Below are 14,622 nucleotides of genomic sequence, written 5' to 3'. Positions count from 1 at the left end.
GATAAGATCTCATGATACGAGAAACTGAAATTTAATCTGTTTTTCACATTTAAAACAAACACAACAAACAGTATAGGCGAAAAGTTCCATTCACCATAATCCAGAAATAAATTTATGCTGAATGTTTTGCATCAAAACTTCGGTTGAATGACTTCGATCATCTATTGATTTTTAAAAAGGCCCTTCCTTTGGTCCAAAGTTGTGATTAGCATATAGTTCGCCTGCCGCTTAAGTGGAAAAGCCGCTGAAATGCTGACCGAAAATCTTTGTTAAAAGCAGTATATAATACAGGGTTGAGTGCACTATTGAGGTAGCCGAGCCAGAAAAAGACTTTGAACAAAGTGTTGTTGATGCAGCACGCCCGACACACAGCATAAATCATGTACGTCTGAAACAAGTAAAACAGGGTGAACTATTTTTAAAACTGATAGATGTAGTTCAATCATGTACTGACACATAAATCTTTTTACGTGTGAAGAAACATATTTTAAATTTGCGACAAAGTTTCTGAAATTCTACGTGATTATCACGTTCAGGATTTGTGGGCTCCGATCTGCGGCCTCAGTTCTTATATTGTGGTTCGTTTCTCATTATTACAAACCATACCAAACAATATTAGCCTACACACGATTTCTAAATAAAACTACCAATCTACTTACATACAAATTAATAAAATTCGAATATACAAAGCGTCACGTTAACTCTAGTAATGAGAAAAATAGATACAGTATGGTGTGGGTATATGGCTATGGATGGTTTGTTTTCAAATCAAAAACACTTTTAAATGTATCTTTTAATATTCACCAAATCGACGAAAGTAGCAGTTATAGTTTTTGAAAACTGTCTAAAATATAAGTAGATAAAATATCCTAAATATTATACAATTCAGCAAAGCATTATACCAGAAAGAAAGGCATCCAACACGCCATGAAGCAACCCGTGATAATACTGATGATGCACACGAATCGTCTTTCACGTCGTGACATTGCCGTGGTACATGAGCTCTGCTGAGATTGTGAACTGCTCCTTGATATATAATATATATATAGGGGTGGGGTAAGATGGATGCCGTTATCATCTAGAATGGACCCAATAATTCATATTCTTGTTTTAAACAATTAAAAACGCTCTCTTAAGAGTCGTGACGCTATGGTTCTATATACTTCTATAAATATTATTTGTTTACTGCCGAATGAGTCAATGAAAAATATCCTTCTCGTACTATAGAGTAGGATGCCGTACTTCAACTATATAGATAAGATTGGATCCTAATAACACCAAAACCCTATGTTATCTTATCATAATATTTACTACCGTTACATAATTATCTAAATGTTTTTGTTTACTACTAAATGGAACGACGAAGGAGAATGAAGTCATGTCCTATCTTCCCCCACCCTACTATACCTCTTTGGTACACATTAACAATTTGCTCAATTATGTTTACTGCGTATTTAGTGTAAGTTTACACTGGATGTATTCGTTTATGATGCAACGAGAATCATGCAACAATATGAGCGTACCAGATTCAAGGAACTTATCACATTTGTTTATGATTTGTAAATTAATTAAACTTATTCAGCACTGTCGCAATTGCGCATGGTTCAGTAATGTTTAGCCAGCAGGCAATAATCATTTAAAGTTTAATGACTTCGTAAACTCATAATATTAATTATTTATTCAATCAATAATCAGCACTAACCTTCTGTTATACAAAGTGGTCACGGATGATAAACTTTGAAGGCGTTTCACAAAGTTTGATTTTGTGACGTCACCGTTGATAGATTCTTTCTTAAGTGGCCGAAGAAAAATTAGATTACTTTTATCTTCGGTTTGGCTACAAAGGCAGCAACAAAACACCGGATCAGGTGGATTTCTGACGTAAACCGTCGACTCTTTCGTCACAGCACCATCCGGCTTACTGTTGATTATACCTCCGCACGAACTTATTGACTTAAGTCGGATTTTCTATGCAGAATGTTTCACAACACACGTAAGTTATAAGCAGACATTTTCCAAAACCATATTTTTAACAGCATATTCCCTTAATTTAAATGTTTAAGTATAATCGAAGCATTGCCGGATGGACATCATACGATATTTAATATAATATATCGCATTCACCTGACTGGTGACGTCATATGCAACGGAAGAAAGAAGGTTACCATCTTCCCGCCCAGAGTTCAAACACTCGGTGAAACTTTGTGAACGATTCATTTGACGTTGATCAGTTGTAGCTGATGTGACAGATCTACTGTTGTTGGTACTATTCGGCACAACAAGCAACGTCATCAAGTTTTCCAAACTTCTTGATGTTCGTGACAATCTTCGAACTTTGGTTTCAAACTTGCCTAAACAAAGATTTAAAGATGCCACTCTGGGTTGAGACAATTAACGTTCAATGCATTTTGTAATACGTCTGATTTATAGAGACAAGTGATCTAACTACCTATAGTGCAAATATGAATGTACGTTGAACCATTAGTCACCATGTACATTATAACAAGATTGTACGAATATTTGTTCATACTTGTTGAGTCTTGCTTTGGATCGCTTCGTCGAATCAGCATGTTCATTTGAATATGGTTCCCGTTTGATTGGCGTCGTGGATCAATGACCACACCGAGACTGAAAACAACATGTGGAAATAACTATACATAATATGACTTCGTGGTGAATGAGGCTTGAATAACAAACATGTGGCGTGGAAGTGATTTGCGCATAGACGTCTATATATATACTATATTTATTATTTAAGTAATCCCGAGAGAAAGAGACAACGAAGCAAAGGGCTTAAAAAATCTTAGTTTATATTGTAGTGACGCATTAATTATGCATATAATATACAAGTACTTAGAGCTGTGCCTCGCGCGTTTCGAAATCTCCAAGTCTCTCCCGATCATGTAAATCCTGATGTACACTGGCCAGATAATGCAGCTTGGTATAAAAAAGGAAAGTGAACAAGAAACCACGATGTACCTGGAAGAATAATGTAAGAGGTTTCAAGTTTAGTTCCAGCTATCTTTGGTATATATTATATACGATGGTGCCGACCCTAATGTTTATTATTGATGATTATTTTAAGCTAAAATAGTGGTTTCTACACGTCGGTGTTTCTGTTTTAATTTGTATAAATACAATTTCATGTTATTTTTCATTTTTTTTGCAATGGGTTCAATTTAAATCATTTCTGGGATAAATTTGCGACTCAATATAACACCAATTTTAATAAAGTAACTTCATTTTCCTTTATAGCATTGAGGGGTCAGACGGGACACCATCAGCACCTAATATCCAAATATCCTGCTGATTGTGTCTAAAACCATCAACAGCGGTCTATGAGAGTATCTACGGGTGTTTTATAATTCTTTGAATGTTCTTTTGTTTGGATGAATGAAATTTATTTCATCTCTTCGGTCACGATAACGAAGAACAAGAGAGTTGACAAAAGTGTTTACTACCAAATGGGACGAGAAAATAGAATGACAGCGTATCCGATCTTCCCCCATCTTACCATGTATATAAATATATAAAATGATAACAGTAACAATATGTTTTGCGTTAAAACGTTAAAGTTGAATTTGGTCTCGAAACTAATTTAATTCTCCACAGAAAATTAGCTTACGACTATTTGCAAATGTTTCGAAAATTACTGCTTTAAATGAGTAATTTACAAAAACAATATAAATACAGGTCGATTTTCAATCGATGGCTGTAGTTTTCAGACGGAAGTGTTGCTTAAATAAAGCAGAAAAGAGGTTGGTGGCCTACCATGATGAAGCATTGATGAAACAACCACGTTCGCTATTGATGGTTTCGATCTCCGAGACAAATGGTAGAAGGGACACGACAGCTGCAAATAACCAGATCTGAATAAAAGATAATTGTGTTTCAACAAAGATCCATTATGATTGAACAATGAAAAATATTTGGCACAGTTGAATTATATTTATGCCCAACGCGGTTGAAATCACAGCAACCCAGGGGCGGCATTTCGATCGATTTATTGATAAGACAGCCACAGATCCGTGGTTGGCACATCTGTAAAACAGATCTAGATCAATCATGTATCACAGAACAAACTAACACCCAACATATGACAAAGCAACGTAAATTGACAAAACTGTAATTTATTATTTCTGAACGAAATAAATCTAGTTTCTCTATAAATCAATAACAACCTCGACCTTTGCCGTGATTGATGGCTTCCGGAAAAATATTTTTCGTTTGGTAACATATGAGTTCCCATTATTGAATAAATATTTTTAACCTTGAAAATATGAAAAAATTCGACCGTGCGTTTACGGTTCTATGAGGTTCAGAAAACAGTTTAGAAGATGCTGTCAGCATTGAAAGCTTTAAATTACGATGCCCGTGATAAAGATCGACGCACCGTAAGATGAGACGTGTCGCGGACTGATCCTATTATAACCAAGCCACACTTCACATTGAATTCATCGTACATATAATGATGCTATGTACCACAATCGATTAAACTATAATCAAATTAAAGGGAAAATGAAGTAAATTCGACTTCAAAATCTCTAAAACTCGTTTCTGTCATTAGCGAAAAGACCAAATGCATAAAAGTAATATTAATACTGTAGAATTTGCAGAGTAAGTGGCGTGTCGGATCAAATGCCACGCAACAGAGAAGCTGCATTTATCGAAACATTAATATTTAATTCAGTATAATTGCATCAAAATGGTACAAGTTGAACTTACGCTTACGATAAACAATCTTATCTTCGGCATAGTGCGGAACTTCCTGTAGGTCATCGGATATTTCACTGATATATATCGGTCAAGTCCTATAATGCAGATGTTCCATATTGAAGCAGTACATAGTAGAATGTCAACTGACAGATATATACGACAATACACAGTACCAAAAGGCCAATAACCAAGAAGTTCATTGGTGATTGAAAACGGCACAACAAGGACGACCAGAGAGACATCAGCCACAGCAAGCGAAAGTAAGTAAAGATTTTGTCGATGTTTGTAAATAACTCGATCTCGTCGTATAACAACGATCACCGTTAAATTGCCGAAAAGGCCAATAATGCAGAGAATGGACGTCAGGGCAGAGAAAATAACAACTTGTTCTTCCGAATATAAAATAGATGAAATGTTTAAGTTTCCAAGGCAATCACGTTCAATGTTCACAAGGTGATCAGCCATCGTTGCGTTAATTGCCTCGGTACGACTTGCGAGAGCTTCCATGGTTAAATAATCATCATACACTAACTAGCTGTGACTCGGAATGCTAAGAGCTGTAGTGTGTACAGAGAGAAAGAAAAATTGGTTAAAACTGATTAGTAAAGTCATTAATATTTCATATATTCCTTCACGTGGTTAGGCTTGGTGCTTAGATAACATTAGGACATCTGCACAATAATTCGTTTTTTTAGATAAACATCTAACATCTGTCTATTAAATTGATATTTATTTATCAAATACTCCACTGTGACCACAAAAGATCTGTTCAAATATATTTCTGTACCTGTTGAATAGACTGACATATATAAGTCATTCTGTGTTTAGTTCCAATGCAGAATCTTCTATTTGCGAACATACGCTTCATTGCACAAGTGATAAATATTACGACTAATACAACTCAAACATATCGGAGAATTCCTTGTAGCGAAGCTTGCGCATAAACTCGGAGTGTCTGAACACCGCGCGTTTAAATAGAGCGCACTACAGTGACGTCACAGAAGCCCTTTTACTTCTCCTACTGCAATAAAAAAATAAGTAAAATATCCTTTTTCAAACAAATCGTTTTGCTTTCGTTTTGAAATTTTAAAATAAAATGTGGTTCAAAAAATATATGGCCCAAATTTAAATACAGCAGAATTTTTGTACAATATTTAGCTTACGTTGTTTATCATTATCCCCTATGTTCTGTCTGTAATTGGTCTAATCTGATACAAAATGGAAAAGTTTTTAAACTGATGCATATATGATCTCTGCTATTTGACAGACATATAGTACTGTGGGGTAAGATTGGACACCTTTAGCACACAATGTTTAAATATGCTGATGGTATTTTAAACAAACAAATAACAACGGTCTCTCGAAGTCGTGAAGATGTCGTTTTATAATTATTTGAATGTTTTTTTTGTATATTACCTATGGAAAAAATACAATGAAAAAGTTTTTTTTTAAGTTTATATTTTCCTATATATTTACTATTTGTTTACAACGGTGTGGTTGCATCAGAGTGTCTTGATTAAAACAGGCACGTTGCGAAGCATGGCCATCAAGAGTATTAGGAGACCACACACATACAGTTGTCCCTTGGGATGTGCTTGATGTAAAAGAATGGCAATCATTTCATTACTACTGATATTAACTAGCGATATTAGTTTTCTTATGATATATAACTTGCAAAAATTACTTAAAATACAGAAAATTATGGTAACATATTTCAATGCTACCGATACGCACGGTGTATTTATGCCTGCTTGGTTAAATTATAAACTAATTTTGAAACCATTACCAATACAGGTTGGGTCGTATTAACTGCCAGTTACGACCTCACTGTTATATAAGACTGGTGAATAGTAAAACAAGTCGGTACAATTTAATCAACCAAGTATATACAATAAACAATGAACAAAAAAACACGCGAATAAAACCAATTTCATATAGAAACACACGCGTTGCCAAAGAAATGGACAGACTAAACACGTTAAAGACAAGTATAACTGTGGTCTGAATTACGCGCGGTTACAAAACTATTTCATTTAGATCTATTCTCATAACTATAATTGGCGCTTATTGTTATAGATGCTTTTTCGTCGGGCGTGGCCCACTTGTCCCGAGGCAGTATATAACTGAAACTATTCGATTGGGTGTAGACGTGACCGTGTGTCCCGTCTGAACTTCTCTCTGTGCTTACAACGCGTCCTTTATCAGTAGAGCACTACCAGCCTTCCAAACTGTCTTAAGGTTTATTGTGTGAAGTAGAGGAACGGTACACTTTACGGGACGGTACTCTTTAGGATACGGGACGGTTAAACAGGGTGAGAGGACAGGGCCACTCCAGGTGTTACATATAGTTACAAAATAAATACAAATTTAACTTACATGTAGTAACCTTATTCAAATAGAATCCTTCGTTAGGGTTAAAGACTATAATTAATACAAACATTAACGGTGAAATATATATGAACGGATGGATTACGTCCGATCCGCATTCGGTTACTGGAAAAGAGGAACAAAAAGGGCAAACGAACAAGGCCACGTTTCTTGAAACTAAAAACAATAGAAATAACAGAAAGAATAGGAGCCGGGGATTCTACACTCCCCCCAAATTGCTAAGTCATAAAACGAACAATTTAAACACAAAATCCACGGCGCACATTCGCACGTGGTAACAATAAATGTCTAGAAACGCGAACGCGCTTCTTAGGTGGTCGTCACTTCGGTCGGCATCGTCGCCGGGTCATCATCCTCCCTTCTCGGGACTCGAACATCATCGTCGTCGTCGTCGGCGGGAGCTATCATGCATAGCTTATGGATCGGCCTTCGCATCTCGAGGCCGCGGGCCCGCACAGATACTGTGCGAACGATTCCATGAGCGTCGGGGTAAACCTCACAAATTTTGCCTATGGACCATTGTGAGCGTGGGGTCGAGTTATCGACCAACAGGACAATATCTTTGGATTTAAAGTTCTTTTGACGTAGGTGCCATTTCTGGCGGGCAATGATTGTACGTAAGTACTCGCGGGACCACCGAACCCAGAACTGTTCGGCCAGGTACTGTACATAGCGCCATCGCTTGCGGGCGTAACAGTCTTTCTCGCGGGTAAGTGTCGGTGGTAGGTCAGCGGTTGGCTTCACGCGGAGCAGATGGTTCGGGGTCAAAGGTAATTCACTATCACAATCGATAGTGACCGGGGTGAGAGGACGTGAGTTCAGTATCGCCTCGGCTTCCAGCAGTAGGGTCTGTAGTTCGTCGTCTGTCAGCGGACGTTGAGCGGAAAGGGAGAGCAAGACGCGGCGGACCGACCGGATCATTCTTTCCCATGCGCCGCCCATGTGGCTAGCACATGGCGGGTTGAAGCTCCACTGTATGTCTTTCTGTCGAAGAAAACTGTTAATTTGGGCTTGGTTCCATTCCTGCATTGCTTCGCGCAGGAGCCTTTCAGCGCCAACTAAGTTGGTGCCGTTGTCTGAGTAAATATGCATGGGAGCGCCTCGGCGGGCTATGAAGCGCCGCAGCGCATTGATCATCGCGTCAGCAGTTAAATCTTTCGCCAGTTCCAGGTGAACGGCGCGGGTAGTCATACACGTGAAGAGACAGCCATAACGTTTAACAGAACTTCTTCCCTGGCGGACCATAATAGGTCCAAAGTAGTCCACTCCGGTGTATGAGAACGGCGGGGCTTCCACTTGCAGTCTTGGTGACGGCAACGAGGACATCAGTTGTTGGGCAGGTTTCGCATACCTGCGGCGACACGGTAAACAGTTGTTCAGGACTCGACGGACAGCAGCGGTAGACTTCATGACGAAGAAGCGTTGACTCAACAGGTTCAGGGTATGATTTAACCCAGAATGGCCGGCAGCAGAATGATGGTAGGTGATGATCAAATCCGTAAGATGAGAGGTATGCGGCAGGATAGCTGGGTGACGTGCCTCGTACCCAATGGGCGCCCTTTCCAGTCGGCCACCCACCCGGAGCACACCATCTGAAACAAACGGGTCAAGCTTGAAGACGGGCGACTTTCTACCTGGCTTAAGGGGATTCTTGTCACTTGCGACGCCAAGCATCCACTGAGCATAATTCTGCCTCTGTACATACTTAATAAGTTCAGTTTCGGAGTACTGGAGTTCAGCGACGGACAACGGGCTTGATTCAAATTTCGGGTCCAGCTTCTGGGCACGTTTGCGTAAAAAGCGTTTGACCCTAAGTAGCCAGGCTGTGGCGACCTTGAGGCGGTAAAGACTAGAGAATTGAGATAGCAGCGCGTCAGTAGCGGGGATTGTCACTTCGTTCTGAGGTGCCAAGCGGGACTTTCCCATAACGAAAGTGCAGTTCACATTCTGATTGCGGTCGACGGTGCGCAGATAACAAACCGCGCCATACGCGATTTTCGAAGCATCTGCGAAAAAGTGCAGCTGGGAGCGTTGCATATTATCGTACGCTTGCAGACCAAAACTTCTGGAGATGACGATGTCGCGCAGTCGCGGCAAACTAGCAAGCCATTTTTCCCAACGCTTTAGTTCCGGTTCGGGTACTGGTTCGTCCCACTCGAGCTCCTGTTGACACAAATTACGGTAAATAAGTCTCGCTTCTAGAACGATAGGGGCAACAAATCCTAACGGGTCGAATAGGGAGTTCATAGTGGATAACATTCCACGAGTGCGGGGTTTCATAGGTAATGCGACCGTGAACATAAACTCGTCTGTGTTCACGCTCCAGTTTATACCAAGTACCCGTTCATGAAGTTGATCGTCAAGGGTACGAACTTGTAGAGATTTCGAACGTTCTTCTTCTGGGATTGAGTCGATGACTTCCTTGGAGTTCGACAGCCACTTGGTCAGGCGAAATCCAGCTTTAGCCAAAATACTTCGCATATCCTTAGCCATGCGTATACCGGCCTCCGCGTTCGGGACCGAGACCAGGCAGTCGTCGACATAAAAGTTACGCTCAACCGCTGTTGCAACGCTGGGGTCATACTCACCACCGAAATCCACTGCGGCTTGTCGAAGGCAAAATGAAGCGCAGCTAGGCGAGGACGTGGCTCCGAACAAGTGTACCTTCATGCGATGACATCGGGGTTCAAGTGACAGGTCTCCGTTCGGCCACCACCAAAATCTTAAGCTATCACGGTCTCGGGGAGTGACGCGTACCTGGTGAAACATCGCCTCGATGTCCGCTACCAGAGCGATAGGTTCCCGACGAAACCTCGTAAGTACACCAACCAGGCTGTTCACCAAATCGGGGCCTTGCATAAGAACCTGGTTAATAGAAATACCTTGATGTTTGGCTGCACAATCAAACACAACGCGCAGCTTGTCTGGTTTGCGGGGATTGATGACGGGATGATGGGGAAGGTACCAGGCTCTGCGATCAGTGTCGATCTCTTCTTCTGGCGTAACTTCTGCGTAGCCCTTCGCAATCATGGTGGATATCTGGTTGACGTACTTCATCTTCATGTCGGGGTTGCAGGTGAGTCTCTTCTTCAGACCGCTCAATCGTCGCTTCGCCATCATGCGGCTATCTGGAAGAATCTGGTAGTCGTGACGCCAGGGCAGGGGCAATTCGTAATGGTTATCTGTAAACTTAACTGAATCTTTCATCAGCCGGTAGGTTCTTCTATCCTCTACGGACAGGGACGCTCCGAGAGCCGATTCATCGGGGTTCGTATCGGCGGTAAACGGATGCAAGTCGCTCTCGTCTTTCAAGAACATCACGTGGGCGGCACGGAGGACTTCCGTGTCTTCGGCCTTAATAGAAATAAAGTTAGAACAAGCAAAGCTGGCAGTTGTGGCGTCAAATGATGGACCCAACAGGGACCATCCCAGGGGCGTCTTAATTGCATCCGGGCATTGGCCGGAACCGCTTCGTGACGACTCGACGCGGAATGCCTGTGGTACGTCGGCGCCAATCAATATCTTCACCGTGCCATTCTTTACATGGCGTAGTTCGACGTCTCGTAAGTAGTTGTGGCGTCTCATCAATCTGGAACTAGGAACAATATTAGGCTTAATCGGAATTGTATCGACAGCCACCACATTAGGCAGCTGCATCCATTCTCCGCCGTCAAGTGACCGGACGGATAAGGTCAGTGAAGTAGTGTCCAAGGACTTCGCTGATGTTAGTGTCTGAAGGGTGAGGCGCCTCGGTGTGCCGGTGGCGTTCAGCTCGTCAACGAGGGATTGCTCACAGAAGGTCGTGGTCGATCCTTGATCCAGAAACGCGTATGTGTTAAGTTCTCGATCCTTAAATCGCACCTTGACTGGAACAACGTTAAGAAACACAGCGGAGGCATTAACACTGGCGCTATATTCGGTTGAGGGGGTAATTTTCTTCGGTTGTTTAACATGCAGCTCCTTGAGCCTCGGGTTATGTAATAGCGTGTGGTGATAGATACCTGAACATCCTGGGGCGTCGCAATATACCGGACTTCTGCAGTGACGGACACTATGCGATTCCTGGAAGCACCTGAAGCATATCTTCTTCGAGCGCACAAAATCCCATCGCTCATCTAGGGACTGAGATTTGAACTTTCCACAGGAGTCTAGCGGGTGGCAACCTTTACAAAGAAAACAAACGTTAGTGGCTTTAAATGTCGGTCTAGACTCCGGATTGGCGGTGCTGCATGCCATTGCTCTGGTTCTTCTATTCGCGGTACGGTTAGAAGACGGGTGTATCGCTCTCCCAAATATCGAATTCGCAAGGGTACTCTGAAGGCAGACAAACTCGGATAAATCGGTGAACTTAGCGCGGTTACCGGTTCTGCGTTCCACGTCGACAGACCACTCAATCCATTTCTCGTGCAGGACTGGGGGCAGTTTGCGGATCACGGACAGCATCACCTCCATCGAATCGACACTGGATGATTGCTTCACATCATGGAGTGAGGTGCAACACTTGTCCATCAGGACCGACAATTTCTTTAATCCTACATTATCAAATTCGTTTACCTTGGATGCATCCTTTAAATGCTCTTCGCAACATCGGGCGATAACGTGTGGTTGGCCGTACTCTTCGTGAAGCGTGTTCCAGGCGGTGCGGTAGCCAATATGAGGCGGTTTCGACGTAAGATGACTTATCTTTTCTCGGACGTTTTGCTCGCAATGCTGTATAAGATACAATAATCTCAAATCGTCACCTTGTGTCTTCTTGGTGATGTGGGTGTCGAACTGTCGCACAAAGGTCCAATATCCCATGGGGTCGCCGCTAAACTTCTCGATAACGGGTCGTGGTAGGAAGCGTTCTCCTACGTCAGTTGTTTGGTATTGTTGACGATTGTGGTTGTGTTCGTACTCCTTCTGTGTTCGCAGCACCGGTCGGGGGGACAGGTCGACTTCTGTAAGGGGAGTCGCTTCGAAGGAAGGCAGAGGCGGATTGTAGGGTTCAGGGAAACGTGGTGACGGCGATATCGGGATCGGGAACGTGGGAGACCGGGGTTCTCGGCGCACGTCAGCTACAAAGCCAGCCGTAGGGTTTGGAGCTGTTCGCAGGGAGAAGGGATTAACGCGAGTGGGGGCTTGATGCAACGGGTTGGCGTGATCTTGCATGGGAGACGGGAAAGGCCTACCTGGGCGGGGGTTTCGTGCACAACGCCAGGGGGCATTGTCAGGGGTTCGCTTCGGGAAAGTCGAGCGGTGTCGGCAATGGGACGTGGAGGGGCAGCGGAAACTGGCGAACTAAGGGCGGTGCGCATGGATGGTGCTGGCGGGGCGTCATCTTCGTCTCTCCATGCGTTGTCGGCAGCTTCAGCCATTTCCAATTGTCTCTGCTTGTCATTTAGGGATCGTAGGGCTTCCTCTTCGATTTCGCGTTGTTCTTCTTGCGCTTCACGTGCTTTTCGATCAGCATCTTCTTGCGCTTCACGTGATTTTCTTTCGGCATCTTCTTGCGCTTCACGTGCTTTTCGATCAGCACGTTCTCGGGTACGTTGACGGGTTTCGTGCAGCTTCTGCTCTTCATGTTCCTTCGCTAGAATAGCTAATCTCAGGTTAACGCGACTCTTACGTCGTTCGCTACGTCGAGAACTAGTGGTGGAGCCACCGTAAGATTGTTCTGAACGTCGCTCTGCAGGTAAAGTTTCTCGGGGCTGATCAGTCTTCCTTAGCCATTCCTGGACGTGAACGTCGAACTCTTCCTTTTGATTTCGCAAGTCAGACAGGCGTACGTCTGTACCTTCTAACGGGACGGCGGGGGTAGAGGCACAGGCGTTCATTAAGACTTCGCAATCATTGTCAATAACGGGAAGCAGTTCAATCAGAGGTCCTTTTCCTTCGGGGGATATCATTAACTTTTCAGCAGCAACATATTTCTGATTCAGGCTTTTCAGGGCATCAGAATAAACAACACCTTCTGACGTCATAATGAGACGTGTTGCAATATACCAACAAACAGTAATAAATTCTTGAAATGTCAATGAACAGGCAAATGTCCAACCTGTTTAACGATGTTATATTTGCTTTTTCGTCGGGCGTGGCCCACTTGTCCCGAGGCAGTATATAACTGAAACTATTCGATTGGGTGTAGACGTGACCGTGTGTCCCGTCTGAACTTCTCTCTGTGCTTACAACGCGTCCTTTATCAGTAGAGCACTACCAGCCTTCCAAACTGTCTTAAGGTTTATTGTGTGAAGTAGAGGAACGGTACACTTTACGGGACGGTACTCTTTAGGATACGGGACGGTACTCTTTAGGATACGGGACGGTTAAACAGGGTGAGAGGACAGGGCCACTCCAGGTGTTACATATAGTTACAAAATAAATACAAATTTAACTTACATGTAGTAACCTTATTCAAATAGAATCCTTCGTTAGGGTTAAAGACTATAATTAATACAAACATTAACGGTGAAATATATATGAACGGATGGATTACGTCGGATTCGCATTCGGTTACTGGAAAAGAGGAACAAAAAGGGCAAACGAACAAGGCCACGTTTCTTGAAACTAAAAACAATAGAAATAACAGAAAGAATAGGAGCCGGGGATTCTACACTTATGCTTGTAGACCATTTTCAAACATTAATGTAATTGAAAATGAAAACCACAAATTGCGTTTTGTACTTTCCGTTATTATTGGTTTCACCACCATTTCCATAGTAACGTTTTATAGCATTCTTACTGTTTTACTTTGTATATATTATCTGACAGTCTTCTTATTCTTTTTAGTTCCTTCTTATTAAACACTTTAAATAATAATTGTTTCCAGCTTTAGTCATATGCACTACTTATTTTTTTCGTAGATGCATATAGTAGAAATAGAATCAGGGAAGATGGGACACTTCTCCAAAATATTATCTCGGGAACTATGGAATAACTAATGGTATCCCATCTTACCTCGCAGTACTATATGGTAGGATGGGGAGAGATCGGACACCTGTTTATTCTATTTTGCCGACCTATTTGGTAGGAAACAACGAACATTCAAAGAATAATAGAACCGTCTCCTTACGACTCCAATAGACCGTTGTTAATTGTTTATAACACGAACAGAATATTTGGATATTATGTGCTAAAGATGTCCCATCTTACCCCACACTGTATATGTAAAATATTTAGCAGTATTTCGTCACAACCAAACATTAAATTGCCTCGCTGAAACGCAGTTCCCGCGAAACCAATCAATTATAATCCTCACATACTGGTTCAAATATACACATATAGCAACTACGTATACGGAAACAAGTTGAGTATTAATCACACAGCAGGAGATAAAATGGTTTGAATTAACCAACGCAGGTGTACATTTTCCCAACAAGTATTTGACCTACGTATATATTTTTGGGCGTCTGCTGATGACTTCCATTATTTTCATGTTGGATAGTTATATGTGATAATGACCTTACGTATTCTAGCATTGGATGTGTCATTGTGCAAGAAACTTTACGAAGATTGATTGTCGGTCATATAGATAAAACC

General features: G+C 42.0%; 2 protein-coding genes across 7 annotated transcripts; both read right to left on the bottom strand.

The window, feature by feature from the left end:
- Positions 1-15: 15 nt before the first annotated feature.
- Positions 16-7,120, bottom strand: LOC149733398 (alpha-2A adrenergic receptor-like). Of its 6 annotated transcripts, none has more exons than XM_089880928.1 (9): positions 7,103-7,120; positions 4,726-5,266; positions 3,772-3,869; positions 2,854-2,979; positions 2,531-2,628; positions 2,125-2,351; positions 1,703-1,968; positions 903-1,026; positions 16-388 (listed from the first exon to the last, which is right to left on the bottom strand). In XM_089880928.1, exons 2-9 carry the CDS (start codon positions 5,221-5,223, stop codon positions 206-208), a joined length of 1,620 nt encoding a protein of 539 aa, XP_089737054.1. In that variant the 5' UTR covers positions 5,224-5,266; positions 7,103-7,120; the 3' UTR covers positions 16-205. The 6 variants fall into 6 exon arrangements, with proteins under 6 accessions (XP_089737054.1, XP_089737055.1, XP_089737056.1 ...); XM_089880929.1 differs by having other exon boundaries at positions 903-1,020; XM_089880930.1 differs by having other exon boundaries at positions 1,703-1,791.
- A 212-nt stretch (positions 7,121-7,332) lies between these two features.
- LOC149733397 (uncharacterized) lies at positions 7,333-13,695 on the bottom strand. The gene is given in 2 exon segments (XM_089880955.1): positions 7,333-12,209; positions 12,212-13,695. Coding segments are annotated over 2 exon segments (5,652 nt in total). The 5' UTR covers positions 13,068-13,695; the 3' UTR covers positions 7,333-7,413.
- Between the last annotated feature and the right edge of the window lie 927 nt (positions 13,696-14,622).

Source organism: Ciona robusta, chromosome 7, assembly GCF_009617815.1.
Source record: "Ciona robusta chromosome 7, ASM961781v2".
Classification (NCBI taxonomy): domain Eukaryota; kingdom Metazoa; phylum Chordata; class Ascidiacea; order Phlebobranchia; family Cionidae; genus Ciona; species Ciona robusta.
Note: the sequence above shows the minus strand (reverse complement) of the source record. Positions and strands in the feature narration are given on the sequence as shown.

Coding starts and splice junctions, on each gene's coding strand:
- LOC149733398 (XM_089880928.1), bottom strand. CDS start 5,223: ATGGAAGCTCTCGCAAGTCGTACCGAGGCAATTAACGCAACGATGGCT. Junction 1,969..2,124: donor CATATGACGTCACCAGTCAG/GTGAATGCGATA, acceptor CATTCTGCATAG/AAAATCCGACTTAAGTCAAT. Junction 1,027..1,702: donor ACCACTTTGTATAACAGAAG/GTTAGTGCTGAT, acceptor TTATATATCAAG/GAGCAGTTCACAATCTCAGC.